The sequence below is a fragment of the Anolis carolinensis genome, chromosome 5, assembly GCF_035594765.1.
Source record: "Anolis carolinensis isolate JA03-04 chromosome 5, rAnoCar3.1.pri, whole genome shotgun sequence".
NCBI lineage: Eukaryota > Metazoa > Chordata > Lepidosauria > Squamata > Dactyloidae > Anolis > Anolis carolinensis.
This window is the reverse complement of record NC_085845.1, coordinates 34287982-34314533: the sequence shown is the minus strand read 5'-3', so window position 1 is coordinate 34314533 and position 26552 is coordinate 34287982. Positions and strand designations below refer to the sequence as shown.

General features: G+C 41.0%; 1 protein-coding gene across 4 annotated transcripts in view; it reads left to right on the top strand.

Moving 5' to 3' along the window:
* Positions 1–26552, top strand: part of prdm5 (PR/SET domain 5) — a 113522-nt gene that overhangs the window by 20609 nt on the left and 66361 nt on the right. For 3 of the 4 annotated variants that reach the window (XM_062983586.1, XM_062983585.1, XM_062983587.1), the window contains exons 3-8: positions 8822–8944; positions 16606–16798; positions 17825–17999; positions 19309–19401; positions 19696–19817; positions 21191–21270. In XM_062983586.1, coding sequence (XP_062839656.1) covers positions 8822–8944; positions 16606–16798; positions 17825–17999; positions 19309–19401; positions 19696–19817; positions 21191–21270 — 786 coding nt within the window. The remainder of the gene's footprint in view (positions 1–8821; positions 8945–16605; positions 16799–17824; positions 18000–19308; positions 19402–19695; positions 19818–21190; positions 21271–26552) is intronic. The other variant, XM_016994111.2, reaches the window with a different exon arrangement.

Genomic DNA, 26552 nt, shown 5'->3' with positions numbered 1-26552 from the left:
TGCCAAATCTGGACTCCCTTTTAGCACAGACATCAATCAGTTGGAGTGTGTGTGTGTGTGGGGGGGGGGGGGGGGGGAGTTTGAAGTAGAAGGAAGCTATTAAAACTATCTGGATTCATCCAGCATTGCTGCTTTCACATCTCTGAACAAGTATTCCTGAGTACTCTCACTTTACCTTTTATTTCTAATTCAGGAAAATCAAATGGCTTACATAGGAGGTCTAATGGTAACTCATTCCTGTTTGGAAAAACCTATCTGAAATTAAAAGTGGTGGCTTTAATTCATGGTATGGCAATTGCAGCCAATTTGGGGACCACTTTTATATCCTCTGACCATTTGGAGACTGCATGAATTGCAGAAAAATACCTCACCCTCCATGGTCAGAAGATCAACTGGTTCTCTGTAAGACAATTCTTTTAACATTCAACAGTATAGAAAATGATTTTTTAAAAACTTCCAGAACAGCATCCTTTTTTATCAGGAAAAGATAAATCCGGTCATTCTGAAGATATTGAAGGTAACAAAATCATTTTTATGCGGCTACTTGTGACACTAGAGCCAAAATATGCTCACCCTTAGTTTAGATAATTTTGTATACACATAATTGGGAGTAAGGAACTGATTTGTGAAACTGATTTGTTAATGGGCTAATAATTTTTTCACTAAAAACTGCTCTTTCTCCTGTTCCTGTGTGATATGAAAATTCATCCTATGGAAATATGTTATAATATCTTCAAAACGGTGGTCATACATCAACTTTTGCAGTGCAAAGGCATAATGCTGATTCCCAAGGCCTTAGAGGCGTGAGTTAAAAGATGGTGAATGTTATTAAAACATGACCTTCTGCTTTCAGAGTTCCTAGGAGAGGCTCCATTTTTGTTTTGTAATTTGAAAGCATAAAATGTATACATTATCTTCCAGCAGTTGGGGAAATGCTGTAGCAACATGTTGCGAGGAACAGTGCAGATGTGGATTTTGAAAGGCAAATGAAATGGGATGATAAGAATGGAAAGTGCTAATGAGGCCACATATGTGTTTGCCTTTTCCCAACCTATATTTGAATTTGGGGAAATGGCCAGCAGCAGTGTTGGAAAAAGCTCTACAACATTTTCTAATTTTTTATATCAATTCCTATGAACAGCCAATTCCATTGTCTCTAGTGCACTCCAATGTCCTCATTTTATTGATCTCTTCGGCACAGATGAATAATTCCTTTATTAGTGTAGATTAGTATGGAGGAACCTGTGATGACCCATGGGCCTTGTAGTCCTGCTCAGGACATTGTAATTCCTGATGAAGATGAAAACTTGGGTTTTTTACCTTCCCAGTCTGAACTGGATTCCTCTCAGCCAGATCTTTCCCAGGCAGATCTGGGAACCTTGCACCTGCAAGAAAGTTGTCTCCCAGAAGTATGTCAAACAAGCCCAGAGCCTACTTCTCCCGTGTTCTTGCGCCGGGAGTTTTGTAAACAACAGAGAAGTTTGGAATCAGCTTCGCGCAGGAGTGCGAGGATTGCAGCTAAGAATGTGGCCAATTAAGACTGCTTCTCGTGAGAATCTTTGGGGAGTCTCACATCTGGTCTCAGAGTTTAGCTTTCGGTTCTGATTCCCAGAGAACTGCTTCGGCGGGAAAGTTAGACTCTATTTAGGTGTTTTACCCGCGTAGTAACTTCGCGGAGTCAATTCGTCAGCCTACAGAGCGAGTTGTGTCTGGACAGCGCGCTCCGATTCAAGCCTCGCTCCTGCTCAAGCCTTGCCTTGCTATCCAGCCTTCGCCTTGCTTCCCAGCCTTTGTTTATCTACGGACTTTGCCTTGTTTCCCAGGATCAATCCTTGCCTTGTTCCACGGATTTTATCAAGTTATTCCACGGACCTTGTTCTTGTTCTTAGTTACCTTGTTCCACGTTCAAGCCTTGTTTCAAGTATCAAGTTATTTCCTAGCCTCGCTCAAGTTTCATGGACTAAAGGACCTTGTCATCTCCCCTCACTTTGCTTGGCAAAGTGAGTGTTTCGGTTATTGGATTACAACTTTGGACCTTAATATTTCTTATTGGACATTGCTTTTTTGGACTAATTCTGACCTTTCCTGAAAGGTCTAATTCTGGACTATTTTCTACACTTGTTTTTATTAACTTTATATATTCCTTCAATAAAGATATTAGATAGATTCTGGCCTCTGTGTATGGTTATTGGTGCTCTGCAGCCTGGGTCGTGACAGTTTGACTCCGCCACCCTAAGCACCAATTAACCTCGGCCAGAATGTCTACCGGAGTCGTACCTGGGCCGAGCGGCCAGCCGATTACCTACACCATCGACAAGGATGAGGTGGACCGAATCCGTGATAAGCTCAATGCACAGGATGGAGAAATAAGGGGTTTGAAGGAACGCGGAATTCGTCTTCCGGCCATGGCGTTGCCAACCAAGTTTACTGGAGAAGCTTCTAAGGTTCATGTCTTCCGTCGCCAATGTCAAGCTTATCTAGAGGCCCGTGCTGCCGAGTTTCCCCAAGAAGACATCAAAGTGGCATGGGTTTACAGTCTTCTAGACGGGCCAGCGGCCAGCTGGGCGACGGCACTGTACGACCAAGCCTCTCCACACCTAAGATCAGCGCAACACTTCTTGGACCACCTCAAGGAGACTTGGGGAATCGAGGACAATTTGGAGGCAGCCGGTCACAAACTCCGTCGCCTTTTCCAAGGAGACAGACCTATGTCTCAGTATATAGCCGAGTTCCGAGTACTGGCCCACAACACCGGCTGGAACGATGTAGCCCTCAGGGGACAATTCCGGGAGGGTCTCAACATTGAAATGCTGGAAGAAATCTCCAAGGTGGATCCTCCCCAGACCCTCGAGGCACTCATTGATCAATGTTTACGGGCTGAAGTCATGATTGCCAACAGGAAACAGTGGGTTCGAGGCCAGGGCAGTAGAGCCGGGGCAAAACCCCCCGCTCCCGCCAGCGTTCAGCCACGTCCGGTGTGGAGACCCCCACCGCCAACCCCATACCCCAGAGGAGGCGAGGAGGTGCCGATGCAGTTGGGCAATGTGCGTCCCAGACTAGATGCCGCCGAGAAGGCCCGTCGTCAACGCTTAAACCTCTGCTGGTACTGCGGGAACGGGGGCCACTTCGCCAGAGAGTGCCCAGCCAAAGGGAAGCCTGCCGCCCGTCTTGCGGCGGCGTCCTCCACGGAGACGAAGGCGTCTGAGCCGACTGGCACACAGCCGGCGGGGGAAGCCAACGACCGGGTGTAGAGAGGCTCGCCAACCCGGTCAAAAAATCCATCCAAGAGCCGCCAACCGGGGTCCTGTTCCTTCTCGTGGTCACATTATGGTCAGCAAAAAGGGGACCCGTCATGATCCACGCCATGATAGACTCTGGAGCTACCAACAATTTCATCGATAGAGAGTATGCCGACTCTCTGGGATTACAATATCATGATTTCAAGAATGCCCGTGTGGTGCAAGCCATAGACGGCCGCCCCCTCAAGACGGGCCCCGTAAGTCAGTGGTCGGAACCCACCAGGATGTGGATAAGGGAACATATGGAAGAGATTTCCTTCTTTGTTACCGAGGTCCCCCATTTCCCTGTGATTTTGGGAATTCCATGGCTGACTCTCCACGACCCTAACATCTCCTGGTCCAACAGAGAACTGCAGTTTGCTTCACCGTACTGCCAAAACCATTGCCTCGTAGCCAAGGTATGCCATGCCACAGACACCGAGCCCATCATCACCTTGCCAAAGAAGTACTCCGAGTATTGGGATGTATTCAATGAGAAAGAAGCCGAAAAATTACCCCCACATAGACCTTATGACTGTGCCATTGACTTGGTGGAGGGGGCCCCGATCCCGCGAGGGCATCTCTACTCCCTGACTGAACCAGAGCAAGAAGCTCTCAGGGAATTCCTAGAGACAAACCTTCGCAAGGGATTCATCAGACCCTCTCAATCCCCAGCCGCCTCCCCAGTGATGTTTGTGAAGAAGAAGTCAGGGGAACTACGCTTGGTGGTGGACTACAGAGCATTGAACAATATCACCAAGCGGAACAGCTATCCCCTGCCCTTAATCTCGGATCTACTGGATCGGCTTCGAGGAGCCAAGGTTTACACCAAGCTGGATCTTCGGGGGGCTTACAACTTAGTTCGCATCAGGGAAGGGGACGAGTGGAAGACCGCCTTCCAGACCAAATTCGGATTATTTGAGTCCCGAGTTATGAATTTCGGTTTATGCGGAGCCCCCGCAACGTTCCAGCATTTTGTCAATGACATTTTTCAGGACTATCTAGACAGGTTCTTGATAATCTACCTGGACGATTTTTTGGTGTTTTCTAGATCACAATCAGAACATGAGAACCACGTCAAAATGGTGTTACAACGATTGCGGGATCATGGACTTTATGCCAAGCTGGAAAAATGCGCCTTTGATCTACAAGAGGTAGATTTCCTTGGTTACCGCATCTCGCCTCTAGGGCTTTCCATGGATCCAGCCAAGGTTTCAGCAGTATTGGAATGGCGGGCGCCAACTAACAAGAAAGAGGTGCAGCGTTTCTTGGGGTTCGCGAACTATTACCGCAAGTTCATTCCAGATTTTGCCCGCTGGTCCGACCCCATCACTAGCTGCATCCGTGGAAAGCAGCCTTTCCGCTGGACTGATCAAGCAGAGAAAGGGTTCCAGCAACTAAAGAAACTATTCACCTCCCAGCCAATTCTACAGCACCCAAATCCTGGAACCCCTTTTGTGGTGCAAGCGGACGCCTCTGATGTGGCAATTGGGGCTGTACTCTTACAACCGGTGGGAGATCACCTCCATCCCTGTGCCTTTTATTCTCGTCAACTAACCACACCAGAGAGGAATTACACCATTTGGGAAAAAGAACTACTGGCCATAAAGGCAGCCTTTGAAACTTGGAGACATTGGCTAGAAGGGGCCAAATTTCCCATTGAAGTCCACACTGATCATCGTAATCTAGAACATCTAAGAACTGCCCGCAAACTAAATCAGAGGCAGCAACGTTGGGCTTTATTCTTTGAACGTTTCAACTTCCAGATCCATTATGTGACCCCAGCCCAAACCAAGCAAGCAGACGCCCTGTCACGTAAACCGGAATACGCTGCAGGACGCAAGGAGACCTTTGAATCCCAACTGCTACAACCCGAGAACTTTGCCACGCTCACGGTGGGGAACACCAAATCCATTCCCATTGGTTCAACTTCCCCTACTCCAGGACCCATCTGTGCTCAAGAAATCAGGGCTAGTCAGCAAGCAGATGCCTGGGCGCAGGACCAACTTCGCCAAGGTCTGCATTTTCCCTTTTCGCTTAAAGATGGGCTGCTCTGCTATAGAAATCATGTTTATATCCCACCCGGACCGGGCAGGGAAAAAGCGCTTCGTCTGTGTCATGACTGCAAACCAGCAGGACACTTCGGACTATTTAAAACTATGCATTTGATCCTAAGGGATTTTTGGTGGCCCAAGATCCGCAAGGATGTGGAAAAATATGTCAACACCTGCCCAGTATGCCAGCGCTCCAAGATACGAAGGGAGAAGCCCTCAGGGCTTTTACACCCCCTTCCTACCCCATCTCGCCCATGGGAAATAATTTCCGCGGATTTCATCACTGACCTACCACCTTCCTGTGGATTCACCACGATCTTAGTGGTGGTGGACCTTTTCACCAAGTTAGCCCATTTCATTCCCTGCGAAGGCCTCCCCACGGCCAAAGAAACTGCGGATCTATTTCTTCAACATGTTTTCAGACTACATGGATTGCCCAAGAGTTTAGTCACAGACCGTGGATCTCAATTCACCTCTCGTTTTTGGAAGGCACTACAAAAACTATTGGGCATAGACTCTCGCTTATCTTCAGCTCATCATCCCCAAACAGATGGGCAAACGGAGCGCACCAATGCCACTTTGGAGCAGTATCTTCGCTGTTATGTAAACTACCAACAGGACAATTGGGCTTCTCTGTTACCACTGTCTGAGTTTGCCTACAACAATGGAGTTCAAGCTTCTACAAAAGAAACGCCGTTCTTTGCAAACTACGGCTTCCATCCACGTTTCTTCCCCCCTGTCATTGAAACTTCAGAAGTTCCCGCAGCAGAGGATTGGCTGCAGGAACTCACAGCGGTGCAACAACTTTTGCTCCAGCAACTGGACCAAGCCAAGGAGGACTATAAACGCCACGCTGACAAACATCGCCAGCCGGGCCTCGAAATCAAGGTAGGAGATCGGGTTTTCCTGTCCACTCGCTTTCTGCCCTCCCACCGCCCTTGCCGGAAGTTAGATGCCCGTTTCATTGGCCCCTATCCAGTGGTGGCGCAATTAAACCCCGTGACTTTCAAACTCCAACTTCCGCGTTCAATGCGCATTCACCCAGTGTTTCACCGTTCCCTGCTCCTTCCGGCGGATGGTGTGCGACCTGATACAGACCAACCGGCCCCCCCTCCTGTTTTGATGAATGGGGAGGAGGAGTTCGAGGTTGAGGACATTTTGGATTCTCGCTTTCACCGCCGCCGCCTACAATATCTCATTGACTGGGTGGGTTTTGGCCCTGAGGAACGCTCTTGGGAAGACGCCTCCACAGTCCATGCTCCTGATCTAACCCGTCGCTTTCATCAGACCTATCCCGCCAAGCTGCGACCTCGCGCCTCGGGGAGAGGGCCCCAGTTTGGGAGGGGCCTTGAGGAGGGGGATAGTGTGATGACCCATGGGCCTTGTAGTCCTGCTCAGGACATTGTAATTCCTGATGAAGATGAAAACTTGGGTTTTTTACCTTCCCAGTCTGAACTGGATTCCTCTCAGCCAGATCTTTCCCAGGCAGATCTGGGAACCTTGCACCTGCAAGAAAGTTGTCTCCCAGAAGTATGTCAAACAAGCCCAGAGCCTACTTCTCCCGTGTTCTTGCGCCGGGAGTTTTGTAAACAACAGAGAAGTTTGGAATCAGCTTCGCGCAGGAGTGCGAGGATTGCAGCTAAGAATGTGGCCAATTAAGACTGCTTCTCGTGAGAATCTTTGGGGAGTCTCACATCTGGTCTCAGAGTTTAGCTTTCGGTTCTGATTCCCAGAGAACTGCTTCGGCGGGAAAGTTAGACTCTATTTAGGTGTTTTACCCGCGTAGTAACTTCGCGGAGTCAATTCGTCAGCCTACGGAGCGAGTTGTGTCTGGACAGCGCGCTCCGATTCAAGCCTCGCTCCTGCTCAAGCCTTGCCTTGCTATCCAGCCTTCGCCTTGCTTCCCAGCCTTTGTTTATCTACGGACTTTGCCTTGTTTCCCAGGATCAATCCTTGCCTTGTTCCACGGATTTTATCAAGTTATTCCACGGACCTTGTTCTTGTTCTTAGTTACCTTGTTCCACGTTCAAGCCTTGTTTCAAGTATCAAGTTATTTCCTAGCCTCGCTCAAGTTTCATGGACTAAAGGACCTTGTCATCTCCCCTCACTTTGCTTGGCAAAGTGAGTGTTTCGGTTATTGGATTACAACTTTGGACCTTAATATTTCTTATTGGACATTGCTTTTTTGGACTAATTCTGACCTTTCCTGAAAGGTCTAATTCTGGACTATTTTCTACACTTGTTTTTATTAACTTTATATATTCCTTCAATAAAGATATTAGATAGATTCTGGCCTCTGTGTATGGTTATTGGTGCTCTGCAGCCTGGGTCGTGACAGAACCTATGTCCCCACAATAATAATGAACCCCAAATGCTGTCGTCCATATTATGTTCCGTGCTTTGAAGCTGTTACTGATCTGTAATGACCTGATCCTGGCTTTTTCTTGGCAGTGCTCATTCAGAATATGAGCATTGTTTTGACTGCCTCTTAGGTTGAGATCCATTAAACCCACTGGGTAACTTGCTCAAGGTTACCCATTGGATTTCATGGATCTTACAGCATCATAGACTAGCATTCAAACAATCAAACCACTATAACACTTTCACAGACAATAACACAGAAGAAAAAGTATAACTTTCAAGGAATGATGAAATACAGAAATTATTTGTTAACTGTAGTAACAGATGGTTATATTTAGTTCCGCCTTGAGTAAGCCGCCTTGAGTCCCCTCCGGGGAAGAGAAAGGCGGGATATAAATATTGTAAATAAATAAATAATATTCTGTGGAGCATACACAGTCAGTGAAGGATCTACCTGGGGCCTTCAGACCCTCCAGACTCCCCAGGTCACTCTTTTTTCTTTCTTTTTTTTTGAGGGAGGGGGAAACAAACAGAAGGAGGAGGCGGAGGAGGCTCTCCTGCCTCCCAGTGTGGCAGCTCATTTTTTTGGATTGCAGTGTCTCTCTGCACAGTTTATATCAAAGGTGGACTTTGAATTACACCTGAAAGTTTGGTGAGTCCTTGTTTGGCAGCTCATGGATAATCCCAGAGATAGAGAATTGCCTTTGGACCCACTCCAGTTACCCTCCTCTGATTAATGCAGGGCTTTTTATGTTTAAAAACATGGATAGTGTAAAAACAGGAGCAAAAAAGACAGGTGTGTAAGTAAACAATGAACAATTTCTCACTTAGTTTATATGACAGTTTTATCTTCAGGATGAAGTACAAAAAGGTTATTTGAACTTTGACAGAAAGAAGCTAAAGCCAGACTATATGTTCATAGTGGAAAATGAATGAAATAACTGATAAGATGGAAGGAAGTTAGGATGGACAAATGTTTTCCTAAAAGATAGGTAAAACAGGAATAAAATCCAGTACATGGGTTAATACGTACTCCTACCAACCAGAATAGGCTGGGCTATAGACCTAATAAGTTTATAGTGCAAGTCTTCTAAGTTTTGTTTTGCTCAGTGGTTTCTGCCATTTCAGGTACGTGGGAATAAAGGTGAAGTGCTTTATGTCCTGGATGCCAGCAATCCACGGCATTCAAACTGGTTGCGTTTTGTACATGAAGCACCATCTCAAGAGCAGAAGAATTTGGCTGCTATCCAGGTAATTTCCTGTTACCCTTACGACTCAATCTTGCCCATGACTGTTAGAATGTTTGTTGATTGAAATGTGCTTTACTCCCAGATAACTTTACATGGTTTTGTAGTCATCCTGTGCTTAAGGCTGGATCTACACTACCCTAGATCCCAGGATCTGACCCCAGATTATCTTCTTATCCCAGATTATCTGCAGTGTGGATTTATATAATCCAGTTCAAAGCGGACAAACTGGGATCAGATCCTGAAATATAGGGCAGTGTAGATCCAGTCTAAGTCTCAAAACAAGTGTGGCAAACCTTTGGCCTTCCTGATGTTCAACTTCTAAAGATCTCAGCCAGCATATTAAATGGTAAAGAACGTCCAGAATATTACAGAATATTAACAATTTTAGATATGCAGATGATACCACTTTGATGGCTGAAAGCGAGGAGGAGCTAAGGAGCCTTATAACCCAAGTGAAAGAAGAATGTGCAAAAGCTGGTTTGCAGTAAAACATAAAAAAAAACAAGATTATGACAACCAGACTGATTAATAACTGGCTAATAGAGGGAGAAAATGTGGAGGCAGTGTCAAACTTTATTTCCAGGCATGAAAATTACTGTAGATGCAGACTGCAGCCAGGAAATCAGAAGGCGTTTGCTTCTTGGGAGGAGAGCAATGACCAATTTCAATAAAATAGTTACAAGTAGAGACATCACACTGTCAATGAAGATCAACATAGTTAAAGCAATGGTATGCCCCATAGTAACCTATGGATGTGAGAGCTGAACCATAAGGAAAGCTGAGCGAAGGAACATAGACGCTTTTGAACTGTGGTGTTGGAGGAAAATTCGGAGAGTGCCTTGGACTGCAAGAAGAGCAAACCAATCCATACTCCAGGAAATAAAGCCCAATTGCTAACTGGAGGGAAGGATATTAGAGGCAAAGATGACGTACTTAGGCCACATAAAGAGAAGACAGGAAAGCTTGGAGAAGAGAATGATGCTGGGGAAAATGGAAGGAAAAAGGAAGAGGGGCCAACCAAGGGTAAGATGGATGGATGTTATATTTGAAGTGACTTGTTTGACCTTGAAGGAGCTGGGGGTGGTGACAGCCAACAGAGAGCTCTGGCGTGGGCTGGTCCATGAGGTCACGAGGAGTTGGAAGCAACTGACCGAATAAACAACAGCAATGTCTTGTCTACTCTTTCAAAAAATACATGGAAACAAGCAATTTGAACCCAGGAACTAATTTAACCTGAAAAATATTATGAACCTTTTCTTTGGATACTAGCACAATATTTTAGTAAATGTTCATTGTGCTTTATACTTTGAAATGTGTAAAATAACCACAGAATCAGTGACTGAGCTTTCAGAGTACACAAATTTATACACAGGATTAATTTCATTAATCTTTCCTCAAGTAGAAAACAGATTTAGGTTCTACCAAAGATGATTCAGTTGACTATATATATAGTTTTGAATATAGTTTTATAGTTATGTGAAATAATTAGGTTAGATCAGAATCACATTTGGACAAGGAGCTTTCTTCTTCTGTAGAGGAAAAGAACTGTCCCTTTAACACTTGATTGAATTTATTTCTTTTTGATGGCCTTTTTAAAATGCTTTTCATGTTGTTTCAAAATGGCTTTGGAATGGAGAAATCAGACACCACAATAAATAAACCAGAGTTATGTTGTATGCATAGACCAGTAATATAGTATTGTGGCAAGAAAGAGATCTTATTCCAAAAGTGTTTTGAAGCTTTCATGTCTTCATTCAGAATATTTATTTATTTATTGTGATATTGTTATGTTAATTAAACCTGCTTATGATTGTTGGTTATTATGTCCTGTCTTTTTCCTTTTCTTTATGTATGCATTATGATTTAATTTTGTTTTAAGCTGCCCGAAGTCCTTTTGGTATAGTGTGTGTGTGTGTGTGTGTGTGTGTGTGTGTATGTCATACCCAGAACAACTCAGGTTCAAATCTGTTATCATCACTGTTTTATAGCTTAATCTTCATGGGATTGTGAGTGTAAATGAAGAAAACAACCTGTATGAGTTAGGGCCCATCCAGGCAGGGCTCAAAATGCGCAAGCTCTCATGCTTTTACCGGAGGCATCCAAGTGACAGATGGATCTGATGCCTTTAGGAACTGTAGAAACTCTTTTTTTTTAAATAATTTTTATTGAGCAATTTTTTCATGAATACAAATAAAAACATAGATCCACTCCAAGTGGGGGAAGGGGGTATACAGGAGATAGTGGGGATTTCTATAAAAGGAAAAAAAAAAAGGGGGGGGGGAGAAAAAGGGGTGGAAGGGGAGGGGAGGGGGAGAAGTTATAGATCTTCCATTTTCATCGATCCAGCTTTATTTCAATGTTAGTCCGTATTCTTAATCCTACCAATCTGGGTGGTTTTGTTCGGAATAGAGTTTTTTCTCCGCCGTGTTTTCCATTTGCTGTTTATTTCTGTCTCTTTTTCTTGTATTCCTCGTATAATTTCCAGTCTGTTTGTCTTATGGGTTTGCCTTTATGCTGTCTCAGTAGAAATGTTAATGTGTCCATATTGTATATGTCTTCTAGCTTATCAAGCCACTGTTCCCTATCTGGAGTGTACTGCATTTTCCATACTTTTGCAAACGATATTCTAGCAGCTGTAACCATATAGGTAAATAGTATGTCTTCATTGCGATTGAGGTCTGTGTCTTCATCCGTAATCCCTAACAGGAAATATTCGGGTTTCAGAGGAAAGGTCTTTTTCAGTATTTTTTGTGTTTCCGAATGGATTATTTTCCAAAATTTTTGAGATTCCTCGCATGTCCACCATACGTGATAATAAGAACCCACCTGGGTCTTACATTTCCAACAATTATTTTGTACATTTTTGTACATCAGCCCAAGTTTTTCCGGTGTGATGTGCCATCTGTGGAACATCTTCAACCAATTTTCTTTTAAGTCTAATGCATATGTGTAATTTTGTTTTTTGTTCCACATCTGTTCCCATTCGTTTAATCTGATTGGTCTGCCTATGTTTTGGGCCCATCTCACCATACAGTTTTTAATCCCATCTATTTCCGTAGACCATTCCAATAGCTTAGTGAATAGTTTGGTTATGCCTTTTTTTCTCATTCTTGAGTAGTTTATCCCAAGTAGTTTCATTGTCATTGAATCCGATTTGTATATCTCTTGTGTAAGCTTCTTTAATTTGGGCGTATTGAAACCAAGTTAAGTTACTGTACCTCTTCTTCAATTCAGTCTGGCTCTTCAGTTGAAATCCATCATTGGTTTTAATCAGTAATTCCTTATATCTAGGCCAGTTCTTCCCGCCTACAATTTTCCTTTGAGTTGCTTCCAGGGGAGAGACTCACATTGGAATTTTCCCGTACCAGAATTTTTTATACTTTTCCCAGACTTTGATAAGGGGGGACCGCACGAAGTGATTCCCAAAGTTTTTCTCTATTAGGCTCTTCCCGTATCCGATGTAGGCATGCCAGCCTCGTCGTAAGTCGAATCCTTCCAGATCTAATAATTTTACATCTTTTAGTGTTGCCCATTCCAGCACCCACGTCAAGGCAGATGCTTCGAAATAAAGTTTAAGATTTGGAAGACCAAATCCTCCTCTGTTCTTAGTGTCCGTCATTATTAAGTGTTTGATTCTAGGCTTTTTGCCTTTCCATATAAATTTAGCGATCTCTTTATTCCATTCATTGAATATTTTAACATTTCGGATAATCGGGAGATTCTGGAATAGGTAGAGCATCTTGGGTAAGATCTTCATCTTAATTAGTGCAACTCTGCCTAGAAGAGAGATCTTTAAGTTTGTCCACTTCTTTAAATTCTTACTTATTTCTTTCCACTTTTGGTAGTAGTTATTTTCTAGAAGTTGTGCATTTTTCTTTGTCAACCAAATTCCCAGGTATTTAATTTTGGTTGCCACTTCGATGCCGGAAGACTGCTGTAACATTTCTTGGTTCTTTTTAGTAATATTCTTAGTAAGCATTTTAGTTTTCTTTTTATTGAGGTGGAACCCTGCTAGTTTTCCGAATTCTTCTATTTTCTTTATCCATTTTTCCAGATTCTTTCTTGGCTCCTCAACAATGCAAATTACATCGTCGGCGAAGGCTCTCACTTTAAAGTCATTTTGGTAGAAACTCTTTATAAACGGTTTCAAAGTGTGAGGCCAAAGTTGTGAATATACTTTATTATTACATTTTAAACATTATAATAAACTCTACTGGCCTGATCATCAATTAATACACATGGGATAGCCTTTGCAAATGACCTGTAAAGTAGAAAACTGATTAATCAAAATTATTGTGAAACTGTCAACTTTACTGTGTAGTTGTAAGACTGCTTATGACATATAGCCATGAAGTTATGGTCTCTCTTTGGAAGTTTTTGTGAGTCTAAACAGCTGCAACGAACACTCAATCTTTACCCCTGTTAATCAACTAATCAATGAACTTATAAAACCTTCATTGCTTGATCCTTCTGAGTAATGTATGTTTTGAATAATTTGTCTGAATAAAATAAAATCTACATTTGATTGCACATTGTATTATTTTTAAAATGTATTCTGGTGACTATCATGTGGGAAAGGCCTCTTGGTTGTTAATGTCAAAACTCTATAAACAGAATCACAGCCAACCTTCAGTATTCAAATGCTCTGTTCATTAACCACATACGTTCTGGTGGCCTGGATAAGCTCAAAAATCTGGAATAATGAAACAACAAAGTTTAATGGAAAAAGAGGTATTTATTGTGATGCAGTAGAGTGGTTTAAAGTCATGCTTAACAAATGTAACAATGGAAGATTAGTATTTGAGAGTTAATACACACTGTAATAAATCTGGTACAACTGTTCCATCTCTCAGCCTAAAAGGCAAGCAGAAATTCAGTACATAAAAAGAACAGTAATCCACAAAGACAGCAGAGAACTCTAGATGTACATGAATGATAATGGCAAGATTGGGAACATTTTCCCATTAATATCTTGGGCTGCACATAAGTCAGACAGTTGAATTAATAAAATGTTCATACCAAAATACATTGTGGGTTTACTTAAGGCTTATATTCTTTACTGCAGGTGTGACTCTGAGGCCACCCATGGCAGAATGGCAACCCTATTGGTATACCTGGTTGTATAGAGTGATTGTATTATCTACCTAGCATTGGTGATGTCAATAGCAAGAACTGTGATCAGTGCCAGTAGTTTGGTCTGAGCCATCTAACTCCCACACCCTTGCCTACAATGGCCAGATGTTGGCATTGGGTCATCATTGGATATTGAAGTTTAAATTGTGGCAAACTTCTGGACTCCTTTTAAAACTAGCAGCTACTAACTATTCCACATATAAATATTTTCACATGGGGGCATGGCTTTGGAGAGTAATGCAAGGTTAGTGCCCTAATCCAACATTAGTCTTAGAGGAAGAATACCATAGTTCAGAACTGTTCATGAAATGTTCCACTTTCAAGGTAGCAGAAATGGAAACTGAAACAGGAATTAATTTGATGAATGCAGATACGGAGAGATGACATATGGATCTAAGGTATGAACAGAGTGACCTCAGTGTACATTATTGTTATTGCGATGAAATTTACATATCTATAAAAACAATGAAATGAATCTCTTCACATGGACCAGTGCAGTACTTAACATCTATACAAGAGTTGTATTTGACTATGCCCTTCTCTTCTCCCACCTCTCCCGTTGTGGTGACTTCCCGTCCTTTGGGTTGGAGATGTTCATATACAGTTCAGACAAAGTGATTTCAGATGTTATCAAACAGCAACTCAATCCCCCCCCCCCCCACACACACATACACACTATTGAGCATCTCTTTTAGCGCTCATAGGAACTGCCTTTCAACAACATCTGGAAGCGCACAGTAAGTTCACCTTTATTCAAAGGTGGAGTTTGGCTTGATGGACCTTGTGGTATCTTCCAACCTATGATTCTGTGATTTCATGATAAACTTTAAATGCATTACAGAAATTTAATGATCTTTCTGGGTCATTATCTTGTCTTTCTAAATAAACCCAGACTCAAGGACAGACCTTCTTCCCTTTAAGCCCTCTGGGAGCCAAATGGACTGACAAAAAAGAGGGAAAGTGTCTGGAAGTACACACAAGAGTAGGCTTCCAGATCTTTTTTTTTTTTTTTGTCAGTCCATGTGAATTCCAGAGGGCTTTAAGGAAAGAAGGTCTGTCCTTAAGCCTGCTGAAGATGCCTCTTCTGACATAGTGGGTTTAGGAAATTCGTGCTGCTCTTTCCCTAGAATTCTTCCTCAAATACCCAGGCAAATAGCAGATACATTGCTCTTGATGAAATTATAATCATGGACCAAGAAGCAAATCCGTGGAAGTCAAGTTTTACATTTGAGTAGGTATAACAGGCTCACTCTGCCTAGATACCCATATCTGTAAATAAATTGGTTGGGTAGGGGGTGGGGGTGAAAATGATACACCGAAGGAACTCTGTGCCAAGATGCATGTTGCCTTGAAACAAGAAAACGTAGATTTGCATCAGAAGAAAAGTCAGTACCCTATAACTTGATTTATCTTAAATTCATATTGTGGTAAATTAAATTCCTTGGAATATACAACAATGCCATAGGAAGAAGAAGCAAGTCTTTGATGAAGGCATGATATTATGATAGCTATCAGGAGTCTACTGTGAAAGCCGCATCTTGAAGAAAACATGTAATTAATTTTCTTCTCCCATTCCATCACTGATCTAAGACCAAATATGCATCTGGTCCTTGAACATGACTGCTTTCGTCACGTTTATCAAATTAAATAGTTTTTTCCATTTCATAAATAAATCATTTTAATCCGTTTCAGGCCTAACTAAGCTTTAGAAGTGTGATATCTCCTGTTGGCAGTTTCAGTGAATCCTAGCATATTGAAAATTAAATATTGTTATCTCATCCTATCTCACAAAGCTCATCATAAAATATATAGATATGTACACTGTAAGCAAGGTTCAATTAACTTCAGTGGACATTAATCAGATATGTATTATGATTTATGATAGCACTTGGCAATCTTCACGGGGTTAATGCAGTCTCCCTTTTCTTTCCTTGGGTAGTATCAAAATCATTTGTCTGATTGTATTATGATTCTGTACTAAGTACGTATGTATGTTTTGTGTGAATATTGACTTAATCCCTGAAACTGGGACCATGCAAATTAGCTCTTTAAAAAGGTTCAGAAGCAGTAATTTCAGTAAAGATACAAAAACTCAGTATAATACAATGGAAAATTTCCTTTTTTGGATCACAACTTCAAGGATTCCAGAAGAGCCCGTTTCTGGGGGTTTCTGGGAATTGTAATAAAGTGTAACTTTTCCAGTCTCTACAATGTGGCATAAACACATTTAAATTATTTCCAGTGTATTCAGATCCCATTTGTGTCTGATAAAAAAGCCTGTCCTGGCAGCAGTATTTGAGCAACATAAAAACAACAAAGTGTGCTTTAATGGCTAACAAATGTGTTATGGCACAAACTTTCATGATGCCACAAGGTTCTCTGTTTCTTTTTCTAAAACAGACTGACATAGCTGCCCCTCTGGAAATTTAGAGCAATATGTTATTTACATTTCCACTTGAAAGCTTGCAAAATAGATCTAGTTGTATATCTTTCTAAAGGGGTCGTCCCATCTTTTTCTCTCTCTAACAGGAAGGAGAAAACATTTTCTATTTAGCTGTTGAAGATATTGAAACAGATACAGAACTATTGATAGGTTACCTTGACAGTGACATGGAAGAAGTAAAAGAAGAGGAGGAGGAAGTCATTGTTAACCAAGAAGATGATGACAGCAATAACAATAGTAATAGCAGCCATAAGGACTTACAGCAAACTAATGAAAAAGGTATGGGTGAAATTATGGAGAATGGGAAGCATCCATTTCTATTTAAAGGCACGCAGTAATACTTTCTTAACTTAGGGATGAGTTTAGGGCAGTCCTCCAGAGGCTGGATTGCAACTAAGCATTCTTTACCTTTAGGGCTGGAGTAAAGCATCTATACTTGGCACATCCTGCCTTAGAGTGCATCTACACTGTAAAATTAATACAGTATGACACCACTTTAATGGGCATGGCTCTGTACTTTGGGATCCTGGGAGATGGCATTTGGTAAGGTATCATCAGTCTTTGGCAATGAAGGCTGAAAACCTCATAAAACTTCAAATTCCACAATTCCATAGTATTGAGCCATGGCAGTAAAAGTGGTGTCAAGCTGCATTAATTCTACACTGTAGATGCACCCTTAATTTAATTAAATCAAAGAATTTCTATATAGACTACAAAAGGAATGGAATTATTTCAGTGGTACCTTTTTTGTTGTTGTTTGCACTAACAAAAGTGCAATTCTCTACATAAATTTCAGGTTTTAGTGAACTGATGTTTGAAATTTCTTGGGCTTGATTTAGACCCAGATATACAGTACTTTGATTGGAAGTTGTATGATGAGCTCTGAATGACTAAATCTGGATTTGGTCCATGAAATATTTGGACCTCACTATTCTGAACTCTTGTTTCAGAATATTTCCTTTGTAAATAAGGAATATTGGACTTTGTGAATTCAGTCAGGGTAAATTTAGAAAAAATGGAAGATTGGTGTTGGACACTGAATTTAGAAATCACTGACAAATTCCATTTCCCAAGAGCAAAAGCAATCCAAATACAAAGAAATAAGCACAGTTGAATTTCTTCTCTGTTTTCAGATATAGGTTGAATTACAAAATACATTTTTCTTCTTGAAAAATATTAGAAATAATGTATGCAGTTTACATTATCAAGAATCCTCTTAAATATAATTGGATAAACATTATGATACAAACATTAGAATTACTCATTATTGGTATGAAATGATTTCTTCATCACTTTTTCTTACAGATTCTCTTAGCTGTAAAGAGGACCATGCTTGTCCAAACTGTGAATCCAGTTTTGCCAGCCAGGAAATTTTAGCTGAACATCTTCAAACATTGCACCAAAAACCTAGTGAGGAAAAGGAATTTAAATGCAGAAACTGTGGGAAGAAATTCCCAGTGAAGCAAGCTTTGCAGAGGCAGTAAGTCTATAACATTATAAATGATTGATTGAAATCTCTTATACCATTGATGTGTTACTCCCTTTTATTTACAAAAAAAAGTTGTATGGCCATATAAACCTATCTCAAGTGTAAGGCTGTTGTTTCACATTGAACATCTTGTGGTGTCATCACAGTGCACCTGACATTTAAAAGCTTTAATATCATTCTGATATTTTAGCAAATAGGTACATTGTCAGAAACTCTTGTCAGGGAACCAGAACGTTGTCCTGCAGTCTCTGAAAGTTTATGGATTTTCAGAACTGGGCGAGAGAGCTTCCCTATTGAAGAGACTCTCATGGTAGTGTCTACACATTTTTTCTGAGTGCACAGTCCCTTAAACTATTGCCACTGAACTTTTTTTGATGGCATATCAGGCTTACTGAACATCATTACATCAAAACATTGTGGTAGTATTACTGGGTGTGTTTATTCTGGCCTCTCCTTTTCATGTACTCCAGCTAATGCCTTTTATGTGAACTGCAAGCAGCTCATTTCTATCCCAGCTGGCTATTATAAAAACATACCATTAAGAATTGAGGTCTAAGTTTTTTGGTTTTCTTTTTTTTTTCTCCCCACCCCTCTTCCCTTCTGTATCATGTCTTTACAGATTTGAAGCCTGGGGGTAGGAACTGTTTTGTTTTCATTAATCTGTAAGCCATTTTGGAGTCCTTTTCAGATGAGAGGCAGGATAACAATTATTTAAGGAAATAAATAAATATAAGTGCCTGTTCACTTAAAGATTTGAGTATTTTTCTTTTCTTCAGGATACTCAACATGTGAAAAGCGTGTGCATTTCAACTGTGTATTTTATTTTATGACTTTGTGAGGAGCCCTAGGAATCCGTCTGAAACATGGGATAAAACAGTTTTAAATGAAATGAAATAATATGTATTGGAACCACAACAGACTTTTGAAAATTATGCAGGCCAGCTCCAGAGAGCATTTCGAGAAAAGCAACATGTCTTCTCCTTTAATTTGCAATCTAAAATATAATCTGTAATTCCCCCCCCCCCCTCCCCCCAAAAAGTTAAATGACCAGTTTTCCCACACAGAAACACTGACACTGGTAATTTCAGAATGGTCTTCCGTATCTTGGTTATATACATCATTTTTTCTATATACCAGTATAAATAGAAACTCAGAGCTCAGTAGATTTATATAGCTCCACTATAAACAAAACTCTTTGAATTAATTAATATTTGCAGAACTTGCAGGCCAGTCCCTGAAATCAAATGAATATAAGAATGTATGATTTCTCCTCACCCCTTTTCTCTCTTTTTCCTCATAGTGTTCTGCAGTGCATAGAAAACAACAACCCAGGAGAACGTTCCAGGAGTTTTCAATGTTCTGTTTGCAACACACCCTTCAGCTCAGAATCGAGGTTCCCTGCCCTAATTACCGGACTGCTTTCATCCTGTTGCCGAGCTCCCTTTGCATGCTTTCTTGCTTTCAAGTTTCATAGTTGTTTTATGAACCCTAACTGTGCGAGGCAAGAAATGCTTTCATTTCTACCTGCTGTAAGTTAAAAAGCATGAAGCAATCCCAGAAGTGTGCTGCACAGCATGTGTTAAGTGCACTCAAATGCCTGCTGAGGGGCTGGGATATTTTTTTTTTGGTCTGCTTGGTAGCAGTTTCTTGATATATCATTTTTCTCTTCTTGACTATCTAACCTCAGCTATGAGCAACATAAGGAAGCATGCCGTGGTGAGGCCAGGTTCGTATGCAAAGCTGATAGCTGCGGGAAGAGGTTCAAGAGTAAAGATGCATTGAAAAAGCACAAGGAAAATGTTCATAGTGGTAAGCCAAATGTTGAAACTGGGATTTATTAAAGATCACCTTTTGTAAGACCACTATAGTACCTTCCAGTTGCGTTGGACTAGCTCCATCATTCCCAGCCAATTCATGTTCAATTCAGTATTCTCTAGACATGCTTTACAATCTCTCCCTCCATGGCCATTCAGCACAGATTTCTCTGTCACCAAAATGACATCAGCCTTGTCAGTAGGTAAGCTTGTATACAGTAAAAAATTGTATAGCTGGGATGATATGCTGCTGTCCTTAGCTAGTATTTCAGATGAAGGTAAGTAACAGGGAGAAGGGTCCTGGGGATAATATTGTACTTTAACAAGTCACATGGAATATGGTAACTTTTCAGTTACCTGTAAACCAAGCAATACAATGCATTTGTTTCCTGTACCAGAAGAGGGGAAAATGGACCCCGGAGCCCCAGAGTTTATCCACCCCTCAACTAAATCTGTAGCCTTTGGGACTGCATAAGACTGTTTTATGGCTTTCATAATACCTCTTCCACCCCTTTTCTGGCTTTCCTGGAAACTCCAGGAACAGTAAATCACCACTTATATGTGGTAGGAAACAAAAGATGTCCCTTATGGACTCTTCCAACTCATATTTGATTCTATAATAAAAGTATACCCGTCATTCAAAACCAGTAAAATATTCTGGTGGCAGTTTTGTATTGTTTAAATAGGAATGTTTTCAGTCTCTTTATCCTGTATAAGGTATGGGAGGTAGTGGCCGAGAATGATCTCTTGAATCAGCTGCCTTTGCTCTAAGCTGTAAATTTATTCTTAGCCACAGCTTTATTAATACATTCGATGGAATTCTGAGAAAACAATAAGTAATTAATATACAATAATTATATACCAGTGTTGGACCAGGAGACCAGGACTTAGCCATGGAAAGCCATGATATGACCTTGGGCATATCACACTCTCTCAGCACACCTCTTCTGAGTAAAGTTTGCCTAGAAAACCCTGTAATAGCATCATCATAAGTCAGAGTCAACATGAATTTTCATAATATCAACAAAAAACAGAGAACTATAGATGTTGCAAAATACTGTAGATCTACCTATGTGGGCATGTTAATAGTGATCATAAGTGATACTGGATAAATTGGATTGTTTATATTTTTAAGCAGAAAAAAAACAAACAACTTATCATACTTGGCATTCCACAGGCAGAATTCTCCATAAAATACCTACAGAGAGCTGTCTTGTAACATAATACATTAGAAGTGGGGAAAAAGTGTAAAAATTCTTGTATCTATCAAATGGCCTGTGAAAAATGGCACAGGCAGTAAAAATGTTTGGCCCTTTCCTTTGTACTTTTTATTAAAGCAGTTGGTGGTATTTTTTGTTTCTGTTTTAGGAAATTCTAGGAAGAGGCTGATGTGCTCTGTGTGTAACAAGAGGTGTTCTTCGGCAACAAATCTTCAAGAGCATCGAAAGGTCAGTAAAATGAAGGCTGACCCACAGCAGGCTATGACTTTGCAAAGGTATAAGACAAGAGGATACCATTACTAGAGAGCTGCTGAGATACAAAGTATTGGACACATTTATTTTTCATTCTGACAAAGAGAGTAGTCAGCTTGGAGGCTAAATATATATTTTTCATAACAGCAACAAATAAAAATTAAGGCCTTACCTATGAACAATAATTTGTTTCTACCTTTACTAGTTTATTTTTATTTCTTCTTTCCAGTGTTTCTGTTCAGTTTCTGCTTTTCACTACATTCAACTAACCTATCAATATAGCTTCAATTCACTAGTTTAAATATTCCACAAGAGCAATCTGAAAGCAAGCTAAACTATTTTTAATTATTTGTCCTATTAACAACTGCTAGAACAAACAGTCAAAGCAGTCTATACTCTGCAATTTAAAAATGTTTGTCTTTGTTTATTTATAATCACGATTTTGAGCATAGAAAAACATTGCTTTGACCTTAGTTAATTATGCATGCTATGCACCTGTGTACCAGTTCCACACAAAAGAAAAAAACTATAATGCTACAGCTATAATTTTGAAAATTTTCTCACTTCTCCATTTTGTTAAGCATAGGCAACTTCCTATGTTTCAATTCAGAGGAAAGATCATGCATATTTCGGTTCAGAACAAATTACGTAATTTCTCATATGGAAGAATCACAATTCTTTCAGCCCAACAGAATAATTTTCTCAAGTGTGATGAATGGGCTATCCAATCTGATAATTGGTGAATAGCAACACAGTCACTTTCTGGATAGTTCTTATGCAAAATATCTCTCTAGCCCTTATTGAACCCGAGGGTTGCAGTTGCTCTACTTCTGAAATCTTATCTCTTTTATGCCTCTAGAACTTTTGGTTTTATTATACAAACCCCAAAATAGATATTACTTTAGAGCATGGGATGAACATGTCTGACAGTTGTAGACCTACTTCCAGCTATTCACTTCAGTACCCATAAAACTACATGACAAGGGATGATAACAATGGACCATCAGCTACACTCTTACTAACATGGTTTAATGTGTAATTAGAAGCAATGTCAATCAGTGTGTTATCCTTAGCTGCAAGATATAGAAAATGATATTTGCTAACACGAAGGGCTTCATAATTTTTTTAAATAATATTAGCATTGGAAGGTGCATTACAGACTTTAAAATATTTCAAATAAAGAACTTGCTGCTCAGAGTAGTTTACAAATTAAAAAATATGTTTTGTTTTTGGAAGTAGCGAGAGAATGGATTAACGGGCCCTGGTGGTGAAGTGCGTAAAGCACTGAGCTGGAGACCGAAAGGTCCCAGGTTCAAACCCCGGGAGCAGCGTGAGCGGCCGCTGTTAGCTCCAGCTCCTGCCAACCTAGCAGTTCGAAAACATGCCAATGTGAGTAGATCAATAGGTTCCGCTCCAGCGGGAAGGTAACGGTGCTCCATGCAGTCATGCCGGTCACATGACCTTGGAGGTGTCTACGGACAACGCCAGCTCTTCGGCTTAGAAATGGAGATGAGCACCAACCCCCAGAGTCAGACATGACTGGACTTAACGTCATGGGAAACCTTTACCTTTACTTTAGAGAAAGGATTAGTGGGTGCATATATTCATGTTCTTCTTTCTGGTCTCTGTTCACTTACATATGGGTTCTGTGGCTATGCAGAATCTCATGTTGGTATTTTCTACATTATTTTGTGCGTGTTGTGTACTTCAGCACATGTGCTCAGCAGTTGCTGAACAATTAGTAATCCTCTGTGGCTTGACCATAAACCTGCCTTCACTTGGATACAAGCTCTCCTGTTTCATCCTTGGGCTGATCATCCAGAAAGCCATTTTCTGGGCCTTCCATTCCCTTTTCTGAGGTGAAACTGGTTTGTCTTCTGCCATGTAAAGCACCTAAGTTGCCGTCATTGTTCTCAAGACTAACACATTCTAAGAACAAGGAGTAAGTAGCTTCATCAGCACTGTCTAACTGGATATTATATAAGATCTCCTCACCACTCTTTAATGTTATAACAACTTCTTCAGTTGTTTCAGTGCATTTTGCTCTAATTGATTTTGGATCCAAAATGCCTTATACTCAGCTACTGATGCATGAGGAGATTGAGATAATCAGATCCACATGAGAAGTTATGTTTCTCTGATCATTCTCATCCATGTACTCCCAAACACTGAGTCTGTATTTCACTCGGATGAATGGTGACATTCAAGGAAATGGACATTGATATGATGGTGATCATATCAATGTCCATTTTTTAAATTCGGTTGACATCTTGTGCCTCTCCCACTATTACCAACGCATCATCATTTCTGTTGAAGGAATAGGTCCTTGTAGATGAGCACCAGTATAGTTCTCATTGTGAAGACTTGATGTGATGACAGGGATGGAATCTTTTTGGATCCCACCACTGCCACCAAAATGCGAAGGATTCACCTTCTACCTCTACGTGTTCCACTTTTCTATATTATCGCTGCCACCACCTTTGAAAGATGCTTTGCTCAAATAATAAGCAACATTTGAAGAAACAGTAACTTGTTTATTTATAGCACAAAGCTTGATGGTTGCAAGAATGTTATAACTTGAGGTGAACGATGTTACTTCTGTACAGTAAGTGTTGCAAGATTTCTCAATAGTTTCACTGAGCTTAGTATGGTATCAGCTTTATATTACTTGTTTCTTTCAGTTAGGAATACTGTCCTTCTTGAACTTAGTTGACCTGTACCTGATCAAACTTGGATTGGGGAGTTTAACTGGTTAACCCTAGTCCTCCTTGACTTAGGGATATAGCCTCAGCTCTTTAGTTATTCCTACTAAAGGCTCAGCAACTTTAATTTTAGCCCTTCTCCGCTAAAACTCTCTAGCTGCTCAACTTCCTCCCACAATCTCTTTTTTTCGATCACACTCCTTTCTCACTGAACAGAACCAACTGCTCTGCTCAACCGACAAACTCCAACTGCCCAATTCCAACTGCTAAATTTTGAATTCTAAGGCTTCCACCAGCAAGGTGAAGCCACGCCCCTTTTCCTGGCCATGCCTTAGAGGCTCCCAGCTTCTGTATAAGAATAACTGAAATATATAACCTTAAACAGTCAACCTAAACATAGCAATCATGAATAAAACACAATGATCATGACATCTTTACATACCTTCCAACCCGGAAAGATTATTTTTGCTTTTTCTAGACCCAGAATAAGCAAAAATAATAGAGAGTAACACAAAATACATATCTATACATAAACATAGCATCATACCTTAAACTCTAAATACAAACCTGTAAGTCTTCCGATCAAGGTGCTCTGGATAGAGCATCAGCTACTACATTACATTTGCCCTTTATATGTTTAATATCAAATGTAAAGTCCTGTAGTGATAAACTCCATCTCAATAATTTGTTATTGGTCCCTTTTACATTATCCAACTATCTTAGGGGTGCGTGATCAGTTTGTAACGTAAACTTCCTTCCCCACAAGTATGGTTTCAGTTTCTTTATGGACCAAATTATCGAGTAACATTCCTTCTCGATTGTGGACATGCTAAGCTCATTAGAATGCCACTTCTTACTGAGGAATAGTATGGGCCTATCCTCTCCATCTTCATCAATTTGACTTAGGACTGCTCCTAGTCCAGTGTCTGAAGCGTCACAAGTTAAAATAAATGGGTCATCAAAATTTGGGGCTTTCAAGACCGAATCAGAAGTAAGGGCTTTTTTTAAATTGTCCATGGATTCCTGACACTCGGAAGACCAAATTACCTGGTTTGGGTGTTTCTTTTTTGTAAGGTCTGATAATGGGGCAGCTAAATTACTGAAAGACGGAATGAACTTTCGGTAATATCCGGCTAAACCAAGAAATGATCTAATTTGTTTTTTTGTTTTCGGGATTGGCCATTGGTGTATATCTTTGACCTTGGTAGGATCAGGTCTGATACACCCTCCACCTATAATATGTCCCAAATACTTAGACGTATGGTTTCCTAACTTGCATTTAGAAGCTTTAATAGTTAACCCAGCTTCTAATAACCTGCCCAACACACAATCAAGATGCTTAAGATGGTCCTCCCAACAATCACTATAGATACCTATGTCATCCATGTAGGCTAAACAGAACTCACCTAAACCATAGAGAACTTTGTCTACCAGCCTCTGAAATGTCGCAGGGCTATTTTTTAATCCAAATGGTAAAACTATGAACTCGTAGAGTCCTCCCTGAGTTCTAAAGGCCGTTTTGGACTGGTCTTCAGGTGCCATAGGCACTTGCCAGAACCCCTTAGTCAAATCAATACTACTTATAAATTTGGCTTTTCCAATTCTTTCTAGTAAATCATCCAAACGGGGCATCGGATACATGTCGTTTTGGGTGATTTTATTTAACCGCCGGTAATCTATGCAAAACCTTACGGTTTTGTCTGGCTTCTTTACTAACACTATGGGCGAAGCCCAAGGGCTGTTAGATGGCACGATTATATCTAAATCTAACATCTCCCTGACCTCTTGCTCTATGCATTCGCTTATCTTACCCGTTACCCTATAGGGAGGGGATGCTATCGGTGCGGCGTCACCGGTGCATATTTTATGTTGCACTCCCTGCACTCTCCCGGGTAAATCCGAAAACATGACTTTATACTTAGCCAAGATTCCTTTAACCTCTCTTTGTTGTGATGGAGATAAGTCTGAATTTATGGTTACTTTATCCAAGTTTCTATGTATCTCCCTATTACCTTCCCAAAATGAAAAAGGACCTGTATCTTCCTCTGATACTATACAGTAAACATTTGCCGACCTATTTACATACGGCTTAATCATGTTTACATGCACCCGTTTCTCAATCCCCAATCGTTCATCTAGGATGTCACAGTTCACATGGTTCTGCTTCCTGACGATCCTCCACGGTCCAGTCCAGTCTATCTGTAGTTTGTTGTTCTTGTTGGGTGTTAAAAACAGGACCTCATCTCCGACGTTGAAGTCTCGGGGTCTCGACGTTGCATCGTACCGGATCTTTTGTTGCTCCTGGGCCGTCATAAGATGTTCCTGGGCGATGTCCCTGGCCATCTTTAATGTTGACTGAAGATCTTTGATGTAGTCGTCGACAGGAACAGGATCTGGCGTAGGACTTGCTTCCCAGTGCTCTCTGATCAAATCAAGGGGTCCACGAGCCTTCCTTCCGAATAACAATTCAAAAGGCGAGTAACGAGTGCTGTCCTGTGGGACTGATCGATATGCGAATAACAGCTGCTGCAACTTGGTGTCCCAGTCGTGGGGTCT